Below are 22451 nucleotides of genomic sequence, written 5' to 3'. Positions count from 1 at the left end.
AGCGCCGGCAGCAAGCTGGCGCGGGGAGCCGAGGGGCGGTGACCGGCTGCTCTGTGCCACAGCACGGCCCGGCCTGCCGGGGGGCTGAGCGCGGCGCTCCCGGCTTTCCCTGGAAGCTGGCGCTTGTGACTGCACGGAACAGCGGCGGTATTAACAGAGATTACAGGCAGAAGACAAGTGCGGGCACCGTCTCTCTCACTTGATCGTGTTTCAGAGCCCATGCAGCATGCCAGTGGTGCCAATAGCACTGTCCAGTAATTCCACATTTCAGTGTTTGGTCCCCCAGTCTCTTACTTGTCCCTGCCGATCCCCCTTGTTCTCTCCTGACCTTCAAATTAGTTATTTTCCTTTAGCACGCCTTTCCTCTACATACTTTCTCTCGGACATGTCTCTCCTGCCTGTCTTACAGGCAGGATCTGTGTTCGGCCTTTGGACCTCGTTATCTTCCCTGGGTGTTATCCGGACCCCCCCGATGCAAACAGTCCTCTTGCCTTCCTTGACATGGGCATTACCCAGAACATTCCTCTGTTATTTGAACAGAACAGAGCAGAAACATAATCTTTACCTACTTAGAGATTGCTGTTCAGTCCTAATGGGCAACGCCAATGGAAAATAACCCTTTGTTTGGTGGTACAAAGCAAGGCAGGTAAATAGGAGGATTACATTAGCTCTGCACTTCTGTGGCTATTTCAGACTACTGACTGAGTTCTTTAACTACAACATCAGTCTGTCCTTAAGGAGAGCTGTGTTTAGATAACTGCACTTCCAGCCAGTTTGGTCCAGTTTTGTTTTCCACACTGCCCTATGCGACATTTTGTGCTGCAGTCTTGTGCACCCGCTGCTATTTTAAGCCATGACTCACGCTCGGCCTGTGACCCTCTTTGTGCCAGCACAGCGAGAGCTCGGCACCGCCTGACGAGGGGATCACCCGGCACAGAAGGCTCACGGAGGGAACTGGCGCTTTGCCCACCTGCGCAGGGGAGAGGAAGGTGTTTTCTTCCAGCCCAGGGACTCCAGCTGCCCTTTTGAGTGTAGGGATGCAGTCACAAGGGATCAGGCAGCTGCCCAGCCCCAGGCTGAGGAATGCACCCAAAAAATTTTGTCAAATGTAGTGCTGGTGTAAGAGCACTTTTTCTTCTGGAGGGCTTTATAGTAGAGCTATGAGGAGAGGAATATATATACTTAGATGAAATACATATACATATACATATACATATACATATACATATACATATACATATACATATACATATGTGTGCATCTGTGTAAAGGAAAAGGGAGATCAAGTACAAAGTATGACATGTTAAGCAGGCACCACCTGTCTTCTGCAAACTCAGGCTGCTCAAATCCTTTCAGAAAGGGATGGGGAGCTGGAATCACTCCAGGTTTCTTCTGTAAAGACTGGTGCTCCTCCTTATATAGTTGACTTCCTTTCTTTAGCAAGCTCAGAGAAGATCTTTTTTCCCCCTTTTGCTCATTGTCTAGTAAAGGTACCCTGACAATATTTACGCAAATGAGTAAATTAACCAGCCCAAGTATGTTTCTTATACATTTACAGGCAGAAATTTTGCACTATTAAATTCATGAGCAGTGGCTGAGTCTTGTCCTACTTTTATATAGTTGTGCTTCTGTTTCTCCATCATGCACAACAATGAAGCTTGTAGGATAGAAAAATCTCATCATCTTAGTTAAAACATATGTCAAAAAGTAACATCTCTTAATGAAGGGACAGTTAAGACTTAGCAAAATAAATATTTGTATGCTATTGATCCATAATTCTCTTGACTACATAATTGCATATTATTGTTATGCTTCATACTGGTTATGCAATGTTGCATCATTTACAAGAGAAGCTTGTGGCCCTGGAAGCTGGGTGTGTATTTTGCAATTATGACACTCGATCCAATGACAGACTACGTCTCTTCAATTCTAATTTAAAACAATGTAAGGCTTATCACTGAGAAGAAAGGAATGTGCATGTTATACAAAACAAACCTGACAAGTAGGTTGTGGCATTATATGCAGTAATAGTTCTCTTTTTTTTAGGCTTAAATCCCATTAACACAGCAAAAATAGTTTTTCTTTTCCACTATAAATCTGCAGGGTGAGTAAAACAGCCAGCAGAGTGGGTCAGCCTCTGCTTGGTTAGCACAGCACAGACACATCAGCTGGTGTCCTTGAGGCTTTCCCCCAGAGTGAGGAGGACTGTGAACACCACCACATAGCTGCAGTCCTGTACCCTTAGAGGAGTCAGGTGCACAGAGACCCCTCTGCCTCTGAGGACTGGCGGCGCAGCATCAGGGCTGCCATCCTGCAGAAATACAGAATCCAGCAGCATGGGAAATGGCCCATGTGAAGGCAGTCATGTACTCTACCTGTTGCAAAAATATACTCATTGGGAGAGAAAGTGAGTCATGGAATTTTGAGAGGCAAAAGTTTAAAATATCTGGTTGAAAGAAGTTTGAAAGTTTAAAATATCTGGTTGCTAGCTATGCTTCTCTGAAAAACTGGTATTTTCTAGTCACTATGTTACCATATCCTCACTGTTTTCAGTGAAACCAAGCACTCCTTTGCATAATGACTTGTGCTTTTTTTCTGTAAATTAAAAACCACTGGTAACTTTATAGATACACCTTGTCGTTTTGAGTTTCTTTTTCCTAAAATTTTGGTAATTTCAGAGTCTAATTCCTGTTTTCAAAATTACATGTTTACTCATAAGCATGTGGGCAAGGTTGTACTCTAATGCCTCTGCTCTTAATTTCCAGCTTAATGATTAGTTACTTAAAAATTAATAATTTCATGTTAATAATTAGTTTTTAATAAATTGTCACAATTTGTTATGTATGTTATAGATATATTTCAGAAGATATTAGATGGATTCTGTTATCTTTCTTCTGTACATTCCACACATTCTGTACTGTATGTTAGAAGCAGAATCAGCCCTGAAGCTACTTGCTTCAGAAACAGAACTATGATTAATTCAGTGCCAAATATTTATGCATCATACAAAAATAAATTAGTATTCTTTGTAAATTCTAACAAGACAAATTAGGTGGTAATTAAAACTGTTTCATATACTTCAGAATGTACTGATTCGCTCGTTTCTACATTCAGAGAAAACAGTTTCTAAGGCACAAGAGGAATGCTTTTGTGCAAAGAAATGCCATTGTTTAATGTGTATAACATTCCTTATATTGTGTTCTAGACACAGAATCACAGAATCATAGAAAGACTTGGGTTGTCCACCACTGTCTACTTCTTGTGATGGACAGCAGTGGACAGAAGAAAATTAACTCTACCCTTGCCAAAACCAGTATACCACTGCACAGCTGTTGCTGCAATATTAACCTTCATTTGGCACTTCCTTATGCCCCACCTTTTAGTTTCAGGGGCCTGTGGTCATAAAATGGGACATAAGTTCTTGGGCATGTGAGGTACTGGTCTTAAATAATGTAGGTTTTGTGTTTAAATCAGTAGATGCTTGCAAGAATAGGGGTAAAATTAAAAACCAAATTGTTTTATTTGTTCAGTCTGTAAATAATATTCTAAATACTTGCCGTCAACAGCAACTTTAGCATATTATTAATTTGTAGCTTTTATACAGCATGTTCAATTTTTAAATCTTAAAGCACTTTTATAATTTTTTTTTTTTAAGCTGTAGGTTAGGACCTAATAGTGACTTAAAGGATGTCTTAGTGGCTCACACAGTACTCAGCTAGGGAAAAAAAATAACCAGGTGAGATGCAGATTTTTCTTTTAACTTTTCACCTCTGAGGCACTCAGGATCACGGTTCACAGGACAATCTTTTATTCTAATACATGAAATTTGTGGAGAGATCTAATGATTAACAGTGGCCATCACCGAAACCCAGTCTGCCTTATGAATTATAGCTGGATTGTGCCATGTTCATAATCCACGAGTTTCATTAGCATGCAGCCTTCCATGCTGATTATCCCAGGGAAAAGAAGACAAACCATGAATTTCTTGTCGGTAACGCAGGAAGCACGACGGAAAATCCAGAAGCGAAGGGAGGGGAAGCGTGATGCCACGCTGCCACCTACTGTCACCCTGCGGACTGCGAGGAGCCCTTTCATCCCTGAAATAAAAATTGGACAGGAGGGCCGAGAGGACTTCAGCCAGGGATCCCGAGAGCCACAGGTCTTAACAGGTTCAGGGATTCCAAAGGCGGCCTCGGGGCTTCCTTCCCGGGCCCTTTGCAGGGTCGCGATGCGACATTCCCATGTGTCAGAGGCTCAGCGCCGCAGTGGCTCCCCTGGCCCTCTCCAGGATGTTCCTCTGCACCCCAAACACTTATCAGTGCTTACAGCAAACACCAACAAATAGGAACTCTCTGATGATATTTATGTAATAACATAGTACACAGAATTTCTAAAAATCACCATGTGGTTTACCTGTACTTAATGTGGCAGGTAGAAATAAAGAGTCCTTAGGCAGCCCAGAGCTAGATCATTATCTGCAGAGCACAGAAAGGGCCTTGACAAAAGGCACAGTGTCACTGTCAGGCATAAATTCGTCCTTGCTAGCACTTCATTCAGATAGCCAAGTCCAGACTCTCCCTCTGCAATGCTGAGGAAGTTTCCACACAGTGCCATGTGCTCCAAGGAGCTTTTTTTTCAGTTGTCATTTGCTGTAAAAATTGATAACATTTATCAACAGCAATGGAATACAAAAGCTCTAAAAAGTACACCTTCTCTGCTGCCATGAATAATCTAACAAATTGGCTGAGTTCTATGGGAAACCTTGGCATGTTTGCTTAGGCTCACTTGAAGTGCAAATAGTCATAAGTATTCATGACAGAGGGTTTTATTTTTTATGAAACAAACAAGCTGAAATGCATTATATTGCACTCAGTCTGAAGAAAAATGTATTCTGCTAGCATTGGGTTGACAGATTTTTGCATGTAAAAATGTCCTAATCCCTGTTTAAATTAAAACTTTGGAGCTTTGGCTACAAAATGGGAATTATTACAGTAAAACAACCTGGATACTCTTTTTTTTTTTTTTTTTTTTTTTGAGGTTTTTATATCATTATACTGGTTTTCCACAATTAAGGCTATGAATAAGCTTCTAATAATAAACTCTCGGTGTTCTTTCTGAGATGGTGATGGGGTTCTTTAGAAACCTTTTGAACTGAAGAGACTGAACTCTGGGACATGGTGGTTTGTAAGAGGACACATTCTTCAGCTGGATAAACTGAAGGAGTGGCAGCTTTGTAATAAACCTCTAGATTGTATGCCTCCAGCAAGGAACAAATTAAAAGCAAAAACAAACAAGACTGTCACATCAGAACCATCTCCCATTACCTCGGAACTTTCCAATCACCAACATCTCCCAAAGCAGTTATTCCACTTCTGAACTGTAAATCCACCTGAAAATTTTTTATGAATTAAACCTGAATTTTGAAAAGGTAATGTCTGAGAAAGTTTCATTTGAAAACATGGTATTTACAAGACTTACAATTTATATATTTCAGCCATAAAATACAGTGCCTTTTAAGTATGATTTATGATGGAAATTGATGCATGCATCTAATTTAAATCTTTAGTATAGTTTTTAGTGGATTTTAAAATTTCTGTATAAGAAAGCATAAAATGTAAAAATAGGAATGTTTTTATGTTGTGCTCATATAGGCACTACCTGTATCAAGATTTTTCTGAAAGGACATTCAATGCTAGAAGGATTTGTGTGCATATATAACCAGTTACACATACCTGCTGGTGTTTTGAAACCAGGAAATTTCAAATTTCCTTCCAGAATCAACAAGAATTAAACTAACCTAAGAGCATGAACTTTTTTCTAATACTGTAACAGAACGATGTTAATTTAGATGACATTTCTGCATGTGTTATTTTCATTTGTTATACAGAAGACAAAGCTTACTAAGGTGACAGCTTGCTTATGACATTGTATTATTTGAAATAACAAGAAGGGACCTGACTGAAAAACTACAGAAGGACATGATGGAATTGAGTGATGGGCAAATACAGCAATGAAATTCAATGCAGATAAACATCAAAAAATATGCATAAGAAAAAACATCTTAATTTCACACATTGAGTGACAAACCTGACCATCACTCGAGAATAAGAGCTCAGAGTTAGGGCAGATTTTTCCACTGAAATGCCAGCCCAGTGTTCAGCAGTGGCAAATCAAATGCCATACAGTTCACAAAAGAGCAGGAAGATGGAACAGCTTTCATGTCAGGGACGCTAGGTAGGCCTGGGAGAGAGAGCTGGAGAGCAGTCTGTGTAACAGTGGCCTAGATGAGGGCAGGTTGTTTGTTGTCCCTTCCAGTACAAGGACTGGGGACATCAAGTGACAATATCGGAATCAAGTTCAAAGAAAAAAAAAAAAAATAAAAAGATGAAAAGATGGTGTTCTTCAGACCAAAGATTATTTGAGCTCTAGAGTATTTGCCAAAGGATATTGTGGACAATGAAAATTTAAATGGGTCAATGAGACACTGAACAAGAGAGATCAGCTTTATTTCCTTATCCTTGTTTAAAGATTTCCTAATGCGTCTTTTTTCATGGTCCGCCTTTCTTGCTTTCATCAGACTGTGACATTCTTAGAACATTCTCATAAGTGCCATAGAATTTATTTCCAAACAGGGGACCGGCAGAATGGCAGGCTAAATAAATACTTCTCTCTGTAATTATTCTAATTTCTAATAGCTCCATCATATTGCTTGGGAAAAATGTTGATAGCTGTTCTGTGAGACCTTGATTGTAAGCAATGTGTCCTTAACTCGACAAACTCTTTATTCACAAGTCAACAGAAGATACTATTAGTATAAATAAAAGATAAATGTGCAAATATTTGCAAGAATATAATCGTCAAGTGGTTTCTAACCAATTTAACAGCACGCCTGAGGCATAATTAATAAAAGCTGTAGTCTGTATCATGCGCAAAATTAGTGTTGTGTAGCAGTTATTGTGGCTTAACACTCCTAATTTTCTTCCCCGGTTTTGCAGGTCGTACCGTGTTTAGGCAGCGGTGACGAGGACGAGCGGAGACGCGATGGAATCAGATCTGGCACAACTCCTTTATAAGTTAAACAAAATCCCCACAGCCAGAAGCGCCCAAACCCCGCAGGCCGGGGCGCAGCGGCGCGCGCCCCCTCAGCGCCGGCCCGGCGCGCGGGCGGGGGCAGCGCGGCCCGCCATTGGCTCGGAACGGGCCCCCGCGTCACGCACGTGACCGCCCGCGCGCTCCTTATAGCCGCGCGCCGGGCGCGTAGGGGGTGGCTGGGTGTGCGAGCGCGCGCCGCGGGTCCGTGCGGGAGCGGCTGCCGGTGAGCGGGGCCTCGGGCGGGGCGGCGGGGACGAGAAGGGAATGCTGCCCGGCCCGGCTGAGCCGCCGCCGCCCACCGGCCGCGGGTTGGGGCCGCAAGGTTCCGTGGCCGAGTTTGGGTGTTGGCGGGCTCTTGCCTCGCTGTTCCCCATTGGCCGCGGCGGCGCGCGGGGAGGGAGGGGCTCTGCTCGCTCCTGGCGGGAGCGGAGGGAGATGGCGTGGGTGAGTGCCCTGTTCCCCCCTCAGCCGTTCCGGGTGTGCACCTGGACACCTCCCCAGCCCTGCGGGCTCCTGGCGGGAGCGGGCCGGGGCATGGTGTGGGTGAGTGCCCCGATCCCCTCAGTCATTCCGGCTGTGCGCCCGGGACGCCTCCCCAGCCCTGCGGAGAGGCCGCTCCGCGCTGTGGCGGCGCTGCCTTCCCGCCGCTCGTGTCGCGGGTGCCACCTCGGGAGGGGCTCCGGAGGGGCCCGCTGGCCACGCCGTGCATGGCTGGCTGCTTAAGGCAGCCATGAAGGCCGGTAATCCGGAATGGTAATGTTCTCCAGCTAGTGTTTCCCGAACTTCAGGAGTGGAGGGATGCTGTATTAATTTTAGAGTTTTGGTTTTTTTTTTTTATTGCAGTTGATCTCATGAATTCCAAAATGAAACAGAAACCGACCGCAGAAAAGTCCTCAGGATCTTTGCAGGTACAGGCTTTAAAGCCTTGAAGCTAGTACCTCTCTGTGTGACACAAGCTTCTCTGTCCGCTGAAGGAATATAAAGGGATCTGTTGCAATGTGCTTCCACCTGGCATATGTCCATTTGGCTTGAGTAACCTCCTGGCAGACATTGTGGCTTGGGAACATGCTGTCCTGCTTGGGTATATGTGCTTATGACTACTGTTTTTCCTATTGCTCAGCAAGTCCTTTTTACTCTGACACTGAGCTTACTGTCTCTCCGTTTAATTTTTCAGGGTTGGTTTGGTTTGTTTGTCCTGACTGTGTGCCTTTGCTTACTGAATCTGTCTGGCTTATACTTAGGGGTTGTAGGGTAGGTTGTGTAGGCTGTTCTTTATGGGTGGGAACTTCTGATGAGTTATTTATATCTGTCTTGGGTTGAACGTGTTTTAACTGAAGTATTCAAGCAGGCAGTTCACTTTCTAAAGTCACCTTTGTGAATAATAATTGCCTTGGAATTGGTGGAAATGCTTAAACAACTTAGGTTTTTAAGAGTTAACTGATTAGGTACAAACTTTAGTGACTTTTATTGGTAAATCTTTGAATGTAGGCCCTAATCAGAATGGTACAAAAGCATATAAAATAGAGCCTAGTAGATCTTGTGTGATGAGGCATAGTGACTGGAATGGCAGCTTCAGGTATTAATGAAAATTGCTAATTGATAGGTCTGATTTGTGGCACTCTTGCCCCATAGTGTCTCTAGGGTATAAACTGCTTGGTGTGGCTTTTTGCACTTTCAGTGGGTTAACTTGAGTATTGGCCAATAATTTCTTGGCAGAGTATATTTAATTCTAATCCTAAGTAACAGCGAGCAGTGTCTGACACACGATGTGATTCTTGTTCCCACAGCAGTTAATGTTTGTCCTTTAGTGGAACAGTAGGATAATTGGTGGCAGAAACTACCGTGGGAAATGCGAGCTCTTGTCCTGTGAAGTACGGTGTGAATCGGTAACTTTCTCACGCTGCTGTGGCATTGTATCCTGGCTGTTCTTGCTTGGTTGTCTGCCATTGTTTGCTATCCCATGGTGGCAGTGTAACCAACCCAGTCAGAAAGCTTTGATGCCGGAAAGAGGCATTTATGCATGATAAGCAAGGGTGATAAACAGACTGGTTAGACAAAACAATAGCCTGTCTGGATCGAAGCAAGGAAACTTTTGATCCATTTTAATGGATAATCAAAGGAACACATCTCTTTAAACGATCACTGTTTGATGGTGTGTTCACAGGTTACAGAAACAGCTACTGCCTGATGTACCTGTACCACCTAACCTTGCAGCTGCAATCACTTTTGTCCCTGTCCGCAAGGGTCTGAGACTGCTGCTCTCAAACTCCAGTTTGAGAGGTCCAGCTAAAATCGCTGGCCTTGAAATCTAATCAGAGTATTTCTGCTGAAGTTCTTTTATGGAAGGTGAATGTTTCCTAAGAGGCAGGGATTGATCATAGCTTCATGTGATTAAGATCTATGTCTGGTAGAAATAATTAGATCCCCTTCCTTACAAAAGCCTTAATATAGGCTACAGTGTCATTTTTTTTTTTGTCTTGAAAAGATGAATTGTGTTACCTTAATGAAAGCATGATGGATTCATGATTTTCAGTGTATGTAAAGAAGAGTGGCTACTGTCTGACCCGTTTTTGTCTTTTCAGAAGTACCTCACGGATACCACATGCAGTGCTGCCCAAAGACCGACTCTTAAAATGATCCAGCCTTCAGCAGCTGGTAGCCTGGTTGGCAGACATAATGAGGTATAAACTAAAAGATAATTTGTAAATATGGAATCATTTCTAGTCGTAGTGAAATGCATTTCAGCTGTTAACTGAAAACTAATATTTTTGAAATAATATAGTGTGCTAACTAGAGTGACACAAGCTTACTATTGTTCTAGTTATAAAACCTAGCAATTTGAGTTCTTTGGGTATTAAGGAAGATGTCTAAACTAGAACTGTTATATGGAGAAAGCAGGACTTAGAGACTTAATTGCAGTCATGAGTGTGCAGGCTTAGAAGTTTGTATTTTTGCATAGGCTGAGATGTTCCTCTAAACTTAAATCTGCCCATGCTTTATGCAGAAGAAATCTTCAGTCAGAAGGAAACTCTGGAATAACAAATTTGCCTCAAAGGCTTCTAAAGCCGGGGTGTCTGTGGACAAGGAGCAAGAGAATGAGAATGATGTCATTCAAGCTGAAGATCTCATGATGAAAGGTATGTGGTAATTCCTGAAATGTTTTCTTGCACTTTAAATGTTACTCTGCTGTTAGAGTGCTACTTGAAACATATTTCCTTTGTCGTTTAAATAAGGGCTTTGTGGTTTTTTCCTGATGTCTAGCAGGAGTTGATGATAATTACCCTCTATATTAAATAAAGTATAGATGTCTGGTATTTAAGAAGTTAATAATAACCAGAAGCTGAGAAATGTTTTGTGCAATAGTGTTAAGGAGTCTTGTAGTTTATTTTGGCTGGGCTCTAAGTTTTCCAGTGACTAATAATTAAGTTGAAACGAAAGCCTACTCTGCCACAGCCACACAGTTTGTGCAGTTTCTCAGAACCATTATGCCCAGTGTGGACAGTGACTTGGAAGTAACACTTCTGTCTTGCACAAAGTGCACATTCAGAACAGCATTTGCAAATGTGGCCATCTTGCAGAGCCTGCTGCTGTGCTTGAGGCAGCTTCCTGAAGGCGCTGTACAGCCATTAATGCAGTGTAGGACCTATTTCTTGTAAGCTTTTGTCACTACTAGTTGTAGTTCTACAACTAATCTTTGAAAACACTATACAGAGTGAGCTCTTAGTATCACAGCTCACAGAACACTTGTATGCAAGTTAAATATCTTAAGGTGCTCTTAAGAAGTCAGTCTTACCACAGACTTAATGTAGCCTTTAACTTCAGGAAGTCCTTCATCTCGGTATTGGAAAGAAGTGGCTGAAGAAAGGAGGAAGGCTCTGTATGAAGTGCTTCAAGAAAATGAAAAGGTAGCTACTCAAAGATGCCTGACTGCTAAAGTTACCTGGCTATTGTCTTCCTCTTCTAACATTTTGTTATTTGAACTCAGTTGCACAAAGAAATCGAGCAGAAGGATGGTGAAATTGCCCGCCTGAAAGAAGAAAATGAAGAGCTCATGTCCCTTGCTGAGCATGTGCATTATATGACCACTGTGATTGAGGTACTTAAAGCCATTTTCAGTTAATGTTGTAGAACAAAAAAGTGAGAAACCAGCCAAGGTATTTATAATGAATCATGACTTCAGTTACATGTGCTGACATGCCTCTTCATTTTAAATTGCTCTCTGACCCGTTTCCTGCAGGATAGCTCTAATTCTAGAGTTAAAAAAGCTCCTTTTAGGGGATGGATTTTTCCCATCTTAGAACCTATCAGAGTAATGAGAGTTCTAAGATGGATGTTTTCAGAAGGAGAGATTCAACCTACTCTCTTAACAGAATTAGGATTTGCACGTTGGAGACTGTGGTAAGGGAAGGAAGAGTTGATATTTCACTTTTTTTGGGATGACCTAAATTCATATGCTTAATAGGTTGGTACTGGCTGTGTCCTTTGAGAAACTGAACTTGAAACAGAGTCACAAAGTAGAGCAGTGAGAGGGAGCACTATTCTCTTTAAGGTCAACGTTTTCTTGTCAAGGCACAGTGCCAGTTTCACTGCCCAAAAAGAGCTGTACACAGTCTGTAGGGTTCATAAACTCAAATTTCCTAACAGCTCCCTCTGAGAATTCCTTGGGGTGAGTAGTTGTCACTAATTCCATGGCTCCTTTAGCAGGAGTGGATTGTTTGTAAGAGCCTCGGGAGCTGTGATAAATACATAGATGGGATGTATTTATCCATCAAGGTATGAAACCTGGATGTTGTGGCTTTCAGGTTGTTTTTGCAGGAATTAAGCTCTCATTAAGCTGGGATATGAAGCTGTGTGCCTGGCAAATACTTTGCGTCTGTGATGACTAGACTGAGGGGTGGAAACAAAATGCAATATTATTGCAAGTAACTTGTTTAGTCAATAATTAAATTTCATCAAGTTTTCAGTTAGTGCAGTTTAGATCAGCCTTGAAAGACTGTTTTGCTACACTTGATTTTTTTTTTGGTGTTTGGGGAGTACTACTTGTTAGTGATAAACCCACTGGCAGAAATTACATTACTTGAGGACTTGAACTGATATAGTTGGAAACTTCTCTACAGTTTCTCAAAAGTTATGATCACTTATTAGTTGTAAGCTGCTCCCTTCTGAGGCTTAAATGAGCTGTAAGGGATACATCAAACAACCAGAAGCTTCAAAATCAGCCTCTTTACAGTCCTGTTCATCTTCCTTAGATCAGGTTAGGTGAGGAACTTCTAGGCTGATCAAGTGCTAGAGACTGCTGGGTCTTAAAGCTCATCTCAATTTAATGTAGCTTCATCATCTCTTAAGTAAAAATTGAGTAAATTGGTTGTACAGTAATTTTTCTGAAATTAAATTTATAGTGTACTTTAAGTACTTGACTTGGGAACCAGTTTCCTGTGTTTTAGATTGCATGAGATAAAATCTGTCCTACAGAAGAGCCTAAGAAAAACTGAGCAAAGCAAATGTGCTTTACAAGTTAAGAGGTAGTAATTTGAGTTGAAATTGTATCTTAAGATTTTTGTAACTGAGGAATGTTTGGATTATATCAACAACCTCCAAAGGAAGGTAATTAGTTTGCTTAATTTAAGATGCAGAGTCTTATTTCACTATTTCATAGTTATTAAGTAGAAAAATATTAATTTTGCTGTCCTCTGTTTCTTTGTAGAGGCTAACTGGGCAAGCACCTGACAGTCTCGAGACACTGGAGAGTCTGGTTCTAGAGGAATCCAGACAGGAAAATGAAGAGCACAACTGCGGAGATGAGGCAGACAGCCCTTCTGAAGAAGAGCCATCACAAGTATTGTCTGGTTTAAGGGAGACTAGATCAGATCTTCCTTCAAAGGAAGCAAGCCATTTGCAACTGGAATGACAACCTTTAAGTAGGCTTATGTACCAGGCTTTTAATTGCAGACTTCCTCTTGAAAGGATGTACTACACCTCAGGTATAGAAACTCTTGTGGGAACATTACAGATGTTGGTATTTTAACTGGAATTATGTAGCAGTGGGAGGAGTATCTGAATACTGCATGGAAAATTTACTACAGGCTGCATGTAGTTGCTTGTATGAAACGCAAATACTGTGTATTTCAACTGTTGTGTAAATATCTTTCTTATCAGTTGGTCTGACATGAAGCATGAAAATTGATAAATAAATCTTTGCATTACCAAAATAGTGTCTTAATTGACAAGGGAATGGTTAATCCTTGGTTTAAATCAGTTATGACTCCTGTAGATGGAAGCTTTCAAGCTTTTAGGGGGATGCCTGGACAGTTTTTAGTTCTTCTTAGGTTTGCAGAATTCTGGAGAACAAAATTGCTTTTTTTTTGTGGATAGAGGGTGAGAAAAAGCTAAAATTTGTGTGGTGTTGGTGAGGTTTCAGAAAATCTTCCTGGGTAATGAATCAAAATGTAAAGGTCAGTTAGATTTATGATTTTAATTTTTTAAAAAATTAATTTCCTCTGCCTTCTTAGGAAACATTTTGCAAACTGTGTAATGAGAGCTTAAGTAGGAAATATTGGACCATTTATTTTAGTAATACTGTATTTGGCTTATGAAGAGAAGGTGGTGTGTTCTTAGTCCCAGTAGTAGCTGTGCTGAAAACTAGGTGGAGACAAAACAGAGCTGTTCTGAAAGGAAACTTGGTGTTTTCAAGGTACTGCTCTGGTATTTACCAAGAGATGAGACACCCTTTTACCAAGGTACTTAGGTTCTAAAAGGTTTACAGGAATAGAAAGTGATCTTTAAAACCTTGAGCGCCTTATCTGATATCTGCATGGGGTGTGATGGAGCAGGAGAGTAAGTTGGATACAGATTTTCCAGTACCGAGTGAACTGAGACGTATTTCGGGAGGAGCTTAAAGCTCAGTGGCTTTCAGGAGGCAGAAGTGAATAGAAGCATCCTGAGTTGTGCATCTCTCTGGCCTTGCTAGAGATGATTGCTTCAGGGTACGTGTGAATGACTCTGGAGCTATCAGATTGGCACCTTTATATTCCTTCTGTTTGACTTCCTGTGGCTGTTGATCAGTTAACAGATGTTTTACAAGTGATTTCAGTTGTGACATCCAGGAAACGTCAGAAACCATTATGGGAGGCAATACTCCTGGCTGCCATTTTACCTCAAGCATGCTAACTAGAAAACGAGGCATCACAATTTCTGTGAACTTTGTAAGCACAAGATTACATCTTCCAGTGTGTGTTCCAGGGGTTTCTTAGGCATATTCCTTTCCATCACTGTGCTGAAAAGGTGAGAAAGGTGTGTCCTTTATCTTGCACTGGTGCCATCTTGAAGAAGAAACAAAACGGTGCTGGGCAAATGCTTTGTAGAGTAACCTTGGTTTTCTGTTAGGAGAAGTGCATAATGGTTGTCAAGTGACTTAGACTTCTCCTAGCTCACATTGTAAGCAACTTTCTTAACAAAGTAGTTCAACATTAGTAAGGAAACATAAAATTCATTTTGATAAAATTGGTTTTTTGCAGTTCAATTTAGTTTAAGTTATTGATTGTTAACTCTTACCTTTTTTAGAGGTGGCTTTATTTTTAAACATCAAGTATATTGTATTTGCAGAGGCTGTAGAAGGGAAGAAAGGACTGTGGCATGACTAGCAGACCAAAATGAGACCACAAGTGCAGCTTTTCCACTGCTTCACTTCCTGCTGTGTGAACTGCTGTAGTACAGGTGCTGTTGTTGGAACAGAACTGCCAGAAAGAGACAAATCCAGAATTTGTGTGTAGTATCTGCATCTGTGTTTCTTACCTTCAGGTTGATCAAGAAGAATGCTTATTAGGTTTAGATCTTATGCTTTTTCTGGATTAATTTTATTTAAATAAAAGATGTGACAGTCCCTTGATGTGCTGGATCCTTCTGTTGAAATAGACTGTGTACAAATAAATCATGGCAGTTCTGCGAGTAGGCTGATGGATGTATTGCAGTGTTTGGCCCCCCTCTAACAGAGTAAATTTTTACATCAAAAGGGCATGTGCTGCTTAGTAATACATACTAATGTTTTAAACGGAGGCTGCTGTGTTTTTTTCAAGTGCAGTTTGTTAGGAGAGTGGATAGTTTGCTGTGGAAATGCAAAAAAACCTGTGATGCCCGAGAAGGCTAGGTGTGAGCCAAAATGCCACAGTAATAAAACCCATACACATGTTTTGTCGCAGATGCATTGAACCTTGACCAAACACTGACTTATACCTATTGTATCAGACACTAATGCATGGAAATGTTCTCAGCAGCTGTTTTAGGATGCTGCAACAACTGCTGTTTAAAAATGTTCTATTGTTCTGAAAATTGAGTGCTTTTTTGAACATGCATGCAGTAGCACTGTGTACATATTAAGTCAAGAAACTTTATGTGCTAACAGCTTGTCAAAGGTCTAGAAATTATACAGAGATTAGTTTGTGATTAGTTCTCTTAAAACCATCTGACATTTTAAGGGAAAATCATTTATCACTTACCATACAGGGAAAGTCATTTATCAAAACTGGAACACAGCTATGGAGCAGCTGAAAATCAGCATCACTAAAGACAACCTTTATCTCTGGCTAAGTTATAGAGAGAACATCCTGTCTAGTATAATAAAAGTATCAGTTCTGGAACCTAACTACAGCATGTGGTTCTCTCCAGGAAGTTAAATGTGTTTGTGCTACCAGCAAAAGGAATCAACACTCCTTTCCACTCCAGAGGGTACAGACACAATCTTGTCTTTCAGGCTGTGTGGAAGTGGGATGTATCTACAGTGTCCTAGCACTTCTCCCATAAAATGTGCATGTGCTGAATTTCAGTCATGCAAGAGTTAAGCGTGGGGCAGTGGGTCATTTGCAGGTGTCAGATGTTTCAAGAATGAGCAGCTGTTCAGGGACAGCAAACCATGGGGCAGGTGGACTGTTTGTGTGAGGAAGAACTCATAACTGGTTTACACTAAAAATTGCTATTTTTGCTAAGCACCCATTGTACTTAAGACAATGTGTGGAGAAATTAATTAGACCATAATAGCTACATGTTCGGGCAGCTGAAACTCACTTGGGTTTTGGCATGGGATTGCTTACGTGAGTGCCTGCAGCTTTGTTCTGTGCTGCAGCTTATGGTGTGGCCTCTGCATAAGTCATGAAGTTAGTCATAGGTTATTTTTTTGTTAAGAACATGTGATGCACATTCATTTACTTTTCCTCAAGGACCATCTCAGGTTGTTTTCAGAACTGGATTTAAGAATTTAATAAGAAGATGTGCCAACTTTGCCAAGGCTATGCTTTTCCAGCACTCTAATGTTCTTAAGACTGAGTTGCATTGTCAATGGTTTTTTTTCAGCAGAAAATGTTTATTGTGTTATTAATTTATCTTTCCATTCTTGCAATAACACAAAACAATTTAGCAACTGATAATGGTGTTATGAGGAACTGTAATTTGCTGCTGTTTGTTGAACTGCTGGCAAATGCCTGTAATGAAATGTGATCAGTTGTGAGGACACGTCTATCCTGCCCTCGGGGGCACTGCAGCCATTTGAAGCTGGATGCTGTGGATCCTCTCCTCAGGACAATCCCACTGCAAAGCAGGGAGCCATACTTAAGATACAGTGTCTGGCAGTTGTTGACTCCTAATTTTGAGGTTCACATTAATGATAAGCATTATTTATAAAGTATAAATTATAAAGTATGTATCACAGACTGCAGAACAGGGTGAAGCTCTAGAGGATAGCTTTTCTGAAGGTGTGATGGATACAACAGCCTTGCTAGTAGCAGTGTGAAACTGGGCAGCATAACATGCTGCTGCTGTAGCTACAGTAGTATAGGGGTGCTCCAGGTTTCTATTTATGGGGCCAAATGCTGAGACAGTGACAGCATGGCAGGGGTAGTAAAAACCACCACAGCATAAGGTAAGGATACCTTTACCACCAGAAAAACCCCTTTAACCAAGTGCACTTCTAGCGAGCTGCCCATCTCTTCCATCTGCACAGCTGCTGAGCCACTTTGCTATGGGAACTTTTTCCTAGCACACTTTCCTGCGGTGGCCCTGACCTTTGAATTTGTCCAAGTAAGTCTGCTGCAGCCCTAAGAGCTTTTGTAATTACTGCCTGCTGCTTCCTTCTTTACTGTTGGTAAGCACAAACCTTGTGATGCTCACCTCTGTGCATCTGGTTTTTCCTACTCCACCAAGGTGTGTGTTAATGTGCCAGGAAAAGACAGCGTTGTCAGCTCTGCAAGCATAAAAATGTACAAGCTTGGAGACAAATAAACGGTTTGGATATTTTTCTTTGCCCTCAGGTTTTGGAAGCTTTAAGGTCTGTTCACTTTGTTACGGCTGTCATGAATCCTGGCTGTAACGGTGTAGTAGATCAGCTTTAGGCTAATAAGCTTCTCCAAGGGTGGCTTTAAACCATGAGATGAGATACACCCTCCATTTGATGCAGTACCTCTGTATGTGAGCTGCTCCCTGTTCCCTGTGGCTTTGGCTCCCTGCTCCATAGGCAGCTCTCCATTCCCCAAGGTGTGTGCTGTAAGCCTGAATGTTTGAAAAGGGAAAATGAATGGAAGGAATGTCTTCTGTCCAAGAAGAGGCTGTCTTCATAGAAGGGAGGAGTAATCAGTGCAAGTTTGGTAATAATCCTAGAGCCTCTCCAGCACATCTTCTGGAGAGGTAGTCCCTGTGGAGCCTTTCTTGGTAAGCATCTTGAATGATACACAAAGCTGGCTTGCTCTGAACTAAAACTATGAGCCTGATAGTGAAGAGGCTGCTGATGGAAATGGTGACTGTACATATGGACTGGTGTGCTTAGTAATTAAAAATAATCTTTATTATAACTTAAATGTGATAGGAAATATGGTGAGTACAAATGCCACAAAACTAAAAGAAAAAAAAAAAAGTAGATACAAAAGGACGCCTTGAAAGAATTCAACTGATGGGACAGGTGTAGTATAAAAACCACAAAATGGCTATTTCACCTTCTGCAAAAAGAGTTTATATCCCTCAGTAAACAAGTAAGCATTTTGCACTGTACAAAATGTACTTCTTTAATTAAAGGAAGAATATATATATTTATAAATATACAAATATGTACATTCTTGTAACATTCACAGTAAAAAAAAAAAACCAACAAAAACAAAACAAATGACCCCTGCCTGCCAAAGTGTTTGGCTCACAAGGTTTCCTCTTGATGTGAACTGTTTGCAGTATTTTCTATGTCGTCTATGCAAATTTGGATACTTCAATTGACATCTAAATAGCATTTCATGCATAATCAACACAGTACAGGAACACTCTTCTGTTAAATTCTGTTCACCTCCTCTGTTAACTTAAGGCTTGTAATCAACAGTTTGAAGCACTCGCTGTCTTTCAACCTTGCAGTGCAGGGAGGGGAGGTGCATTTGCTTCCCCTCTGTTTATTACTGCCTCCGAGGTCCACTTGAGTTTGTTCTGTTCTTTATATTGAAATCACTCTATAGAAACTACGCTCCTCTAATTAGAATGTACAAAATCCAATCCTGCCTGCAGCTTGCAGGACAAAATGGTTTTGGGGACTTGTGCAATTAGCGGTATTCACTCCTTCTTCTCAGAATAAATAAATGCACTTTACCTTTTCATTTAGTTTTCAGAAACCTACGTGATTGATTGATCCCCCTCAGAAATCGCTGGATTAATGATGGTTTGCTGCTGGAGGACATGAGAAGGGAATAAAAGACCAGTGGAGGCATTTAGAATGAGTCACCAAAGTGACACCTCCCAGGGTTTACATCACGCTGTTTCTCAAGGCAAAACTTGTAGAACTTTCCCTGTATTTCATTACCAAGACACAACTGAGAAAGCTGAGCAGCGTTTTCTGCCACTGGAGTGTTGCTGGGGACACTGCATGGCAGCAGACACTTCATTTGGGATTTAAGGGAAAACTCTGCATGCCTGCTCAGGTGGCCTCCTGATTGTCCTTGACAGATACGGTATCACACGGCTCAAGCTTTCACAACAACTTCAAGGAAGTAAATATAATAGGAAAATATATGGAGATGCCGAATTCTAAAAACCTCACAGAAGTCTGTTGAGGCTGAATATCTGCAATTACATTATTTGTTTAGAATCAGTCAAGAAAGTATTGTTCCTCAGCATCCAACTGTTCCATCATGAGCTGCAACGAGGAGCCAATAGGAATCCTTAAGCTGGATTTCAGATTTTGCTTTTCTTGAAGAAGTCTGTAAATTGCTACATTTTGGAACATTCTCATAGAATTCTTTAAAGTCTTCCTCTTGTTCCCCACACTGAAGTGCAGCTCCATCCTACTTTAATGCCTGTTTAATATTAGCAGGTTCTTTTCCATCTAAAAAGCTGTGGCAGCTTCAGTTCCACGGCGGCTTCCAACTTTAACAAATTCCCGGGGAAATTTGTCCAGCTGTTCATATGCCAGTCTCCCATCTTCACCTGAATGCAAAATGATAAAGCATAATCATGTACTATGTCATTGCCCTAGAACATTTAAAATACTGGATTCTCTGCTGTTAGAAAGTACTGAGTGGCCAGTAATTTCTACCCCTTTTTCAACTTTATCTTGTTAGAAGCAATTTCAGAAATTATTTGGAAAAGCTAAACATGTTCTGAATGTTCAAATTATTCTTTTTTTTTAAAACTTCCCATGTAACTTGTTTGGTTATCTAAAGCCAAACAGAAGCAGATGTGGCTTGTACGATGAGGTGACAGTATCTTGCACACTTGTTGTACTGAATGACCTATTGTGCTTCTCAAGGTCTCAGCTGCTGCTGTGATGTACTTGAGGTAAATTATGTTTATCCACTTCAACCTTGGAAAATATAAAGTTTATCCACCTCCCACTTCCTGGCACTTTAAAGAAGTGAATCCATCCACAACGTTACTTCTATACTGCTGAGAATAGGAAGCAGTATGTTTGCAAAATATTATTGTGTCTTTCAACCCCTTTTCCCTTAGCTACTGCCATCTATATGCACTTGCAGGAAGACAACATTGACCCTAATGTGTTGAACTGGCAATAAGAAACCAAAAATGCTATCTGTATGTTATCTAGAAGAATGGCAGAACAATCAGGGTTTTCAAGTGTCCCTGGGCTAGTTGTTTTATAACCTGAGCAATAACATGTCCCACAGCAGACTGAATTCCTGCTGAAGCGGTGAATGGAAGAGAACATATTTGAAGGGTTTGCATAATTAAAATAACACAAGGACACCACCTCCATGGAGTAGAAATGCATGCCTAGCCGAAAGGCCAGAAAAACACAATTTTTCCATGCCACTGAAGTACTGGTGCCCAGAAACTGCAGATTAATTATTAATTCTTTCTGTTTCTCAACTTCTCCTTTGCTATCCTCCCTTTTACTACTTCCCCCTCCAGACTCACGCAATTCAATTTCTCTTTTTAGCTCATTTTCAAAATGAATGATTTTTAAGAATCTGTATTTTCTGACTTGTTTAAGTCACTCTGTAAAGTTTTGTTTCAATTTACAGTCTCACATTTACATCGCTCGGGTGTCTTACATGTTGCTCTGTTAAAAAATAAAATTAAATACTGCTCTAAGTCAGGCAACTCACCAAGGGAGAGCAGGGTTTCGGACGCCACTTTTCTGATCTCTTCATTGTCAGACTGGCAGAGCGTGACCAGCATTTTAATGCTCTCAGTAGCCTGGGAAGTGCAAAGAGAACTGCTTTAGCACCACACAGGACACTGGGTTTTTTCCACAACCTTGCGTTAAATAGTAACCATCCTCTGCACTGCCCTTCCCACTCCAAGCAAAGGGCTTTGGTGGAGACACGAGCAATGGGGTTTCCCTAAGGGGAAGCATTTGGAGGAGGTGTATTTTCTGCTGCTGGTGTGGACCCTTTCTGATTTTCCTACCCTATGCACTATATACATAAATCTGACAGACCAGCTATGTCTGCCACTTCTGACTGTAGGATAGGTGATGGGCTGTGGACCAAGGCCATAAAATGCCAAGGCAGGGTACAGCAGGGAAATGAACAGGGGGGATCTAGCAAACAGGTTTCCTATAAAGCATGCCAAGCCTGTGCTCACCAGTGTTTGAAGATTTCTGCCTTGCCTCTGCTATTTTTGGGAAGAAAGCAAGGAATAATCCTGTTCTGTGATACAAAAATGTCAGGTCTTTGGGGAGAGCAGCTGTCAGTGTGTCTCTGGCTGGCTATTTAACACTACAAGAGAGACGAGTGAAAGGAAGGGCAGGTACTGTCCCAGTGTGACACCTGGAAGAGGCACTGAGCCACAGAGTGAGTATTTGTAGGAGCCCTGTGGATCCAAGGGGCACAAGGCCTGGTCTGCATGCTCTGAATGAGGGCTTTGCTGCCACAGCCATTACATCTCACCACGCTGTCTTCACCATGGCCACTCATGTGTGACTCAGGCTGAGGCTGCACTGGTGACTACAGCTCAAATGCCTGTGAGTGATGGGGCCACAGCAAAACAGAGCTTGCTGCCATCTGAAAAAACCCTCAGAGATTCACGGGGCCCTTGTGCAACCAGTTGTGGATTAAACTGCCCCTGGGTTACTCCATCCACAGCCACCTACCCATTGTAACATTTCCATCTCTGAAGTAATAACTTCCACCTTCAGCTTCTTCTTTGAAGATTCCAAATGATGATACTTTCCCCAGCCACAAGACTCACTGCTCCAAGTTAAACTTGCCTAGCTCCAGCTCCCACCACTGGTTCTTAGTCCGAGTTTTCCTGAGCAATCAAAAACCCCGCTGCACCCGCATGCAGCAGAGATGCAATGTCCCTCACCATTGCCTCTCAGGGGTGCCTGCTAGCTTCTCATTTAAGGGAAAGGCTTTTTCATATTTAAACAATACTGGATTATGTATTGGATGGCATCACTTGTGACTGGGATGAAGTTACAGCTTAGAACTGCCTTCCAGGGGACAGATTAGAGGGAGAAATAGTCAGTCCAAAGTGCAGCTGTCTCATGGAACACATTTTTTGCCCCACATTTTTTGTCCCATACCAGCCAGGCTTGGGTGGCTGCTGTCTCCCATAGCTCTATACAACCAAAACAAAAGCGCATTTTCCATCCTGTCATAGGCTGGAGTGCAAAGATGGGAGCAGATGCTAGCTGAAGCTGTAGTGCCCAGATGTACCAGTTATTTGTCACAAAACAAGCTGTGATCTCTCTTCTCTGCTACTGCAGCCCACATGCATTAGAGCTCATTTTATCCTGGGAAAGCATTTTTTTTATCCTTCTCAGTCAGTACTTTATGGATTAACTTTTTTTTTTCTCTGTGATGTGGAACTGAGTCTCCTGAAGTCAATATGCGAGGGAGGAAAAGATGATATGCAAAAGATAAAATTTTGCCAAGGTCACA

General features: G+C 41.6%; 2 protein-coding genes across 6 annotated transcripts in view; one reads left to right on the top strand and one right to left on the bottom strand.

Moving 5' to 3' along the window:
• Positions 1–7235: 7235 nt before the first annotated feature.
• On the top strand, positions 7236–14971 carry GMNN (geminin DNA replication inhibitor). Of its 5 annotated transcripts, XR_005255681.1 has the most exons (8): positions 7236–7315; positions 7936–8000; positions 9675–9773; positions 10097–10229; positions 10915–10997; positions 11078–11188; positions 12797–13073; positions 14695–14971. XR_005255681.1 is itself a non-coding variant. In XM_038126704.1 (7 exons), exons 2-7 carry the CDS (start codon positions 7944–7946, stop codon positions 12998–13000), a joined length of 687 nt encoding a protein of 228 aa, XP_037982632.1. In that variant the 5' UTR covers positions 7236–7315; positions 7936–7943; the 3' UTR covers positions 13001–14971. The 5 variants fall into 5 exon arrangements, 4 of the variants coding, with proteins under 4 accessions (XP_037982632.1, XP_037982633.1, XP_037982634.1 ...); XM_038126704.1 differs by having other exon boundaries at positions 12797–14971; XM_038126705.1 differs by lacking the exon at positions 7236–7315 and adding an exon at positions 7371–7536 and having other exon boundaries at positions 12797–14971.
• A 2921-nt stretch (positions 14972–17892) lies between these two features.
• Positions 17893–22451, bottom strand: part of RIPOR2 (RHO family interacting cell polarization regulator 2) — a 52128-nt gene continuing 47569 nt past the window's right edge. Inside the window, exons 21-22 of the mRNA XM_038126703.1 lie at positions 20670–20760; positions 17893–19530 (exon numbers count right to left, since the gene is read on the bottom strand). Of these exons, the coding sequence (XP_037982631.1) occupies positions 19430–19530; positions 20670–20760 (192 nt within the window). The 3' untranslated portion in view covers positions 17893–19429. The remainder of the gene's footprint in view (positions 19531–20669; positions 20761–22451) is intronic.

Source organism: Motacilla alba, chromosome 2 (genome assembly GCF_015832195.1).
Source record: "Motacilla alba alba isolate MOTALB_02 chromosome 2, Motacilla_alba_V1.0_pri, whole genome shotgun sequence".
Lineage (NCBI taxonomy): Eukaryota > Metazoa > Chordata > Aves > Passeriformes > Motacillidae > Motacilla > Motacilla alba.
The sequence above is the reverse complement of the archived record's forward strand: the minus strand, read 5'-3'. Positions and strand labels throughout refer to the sequence as shown.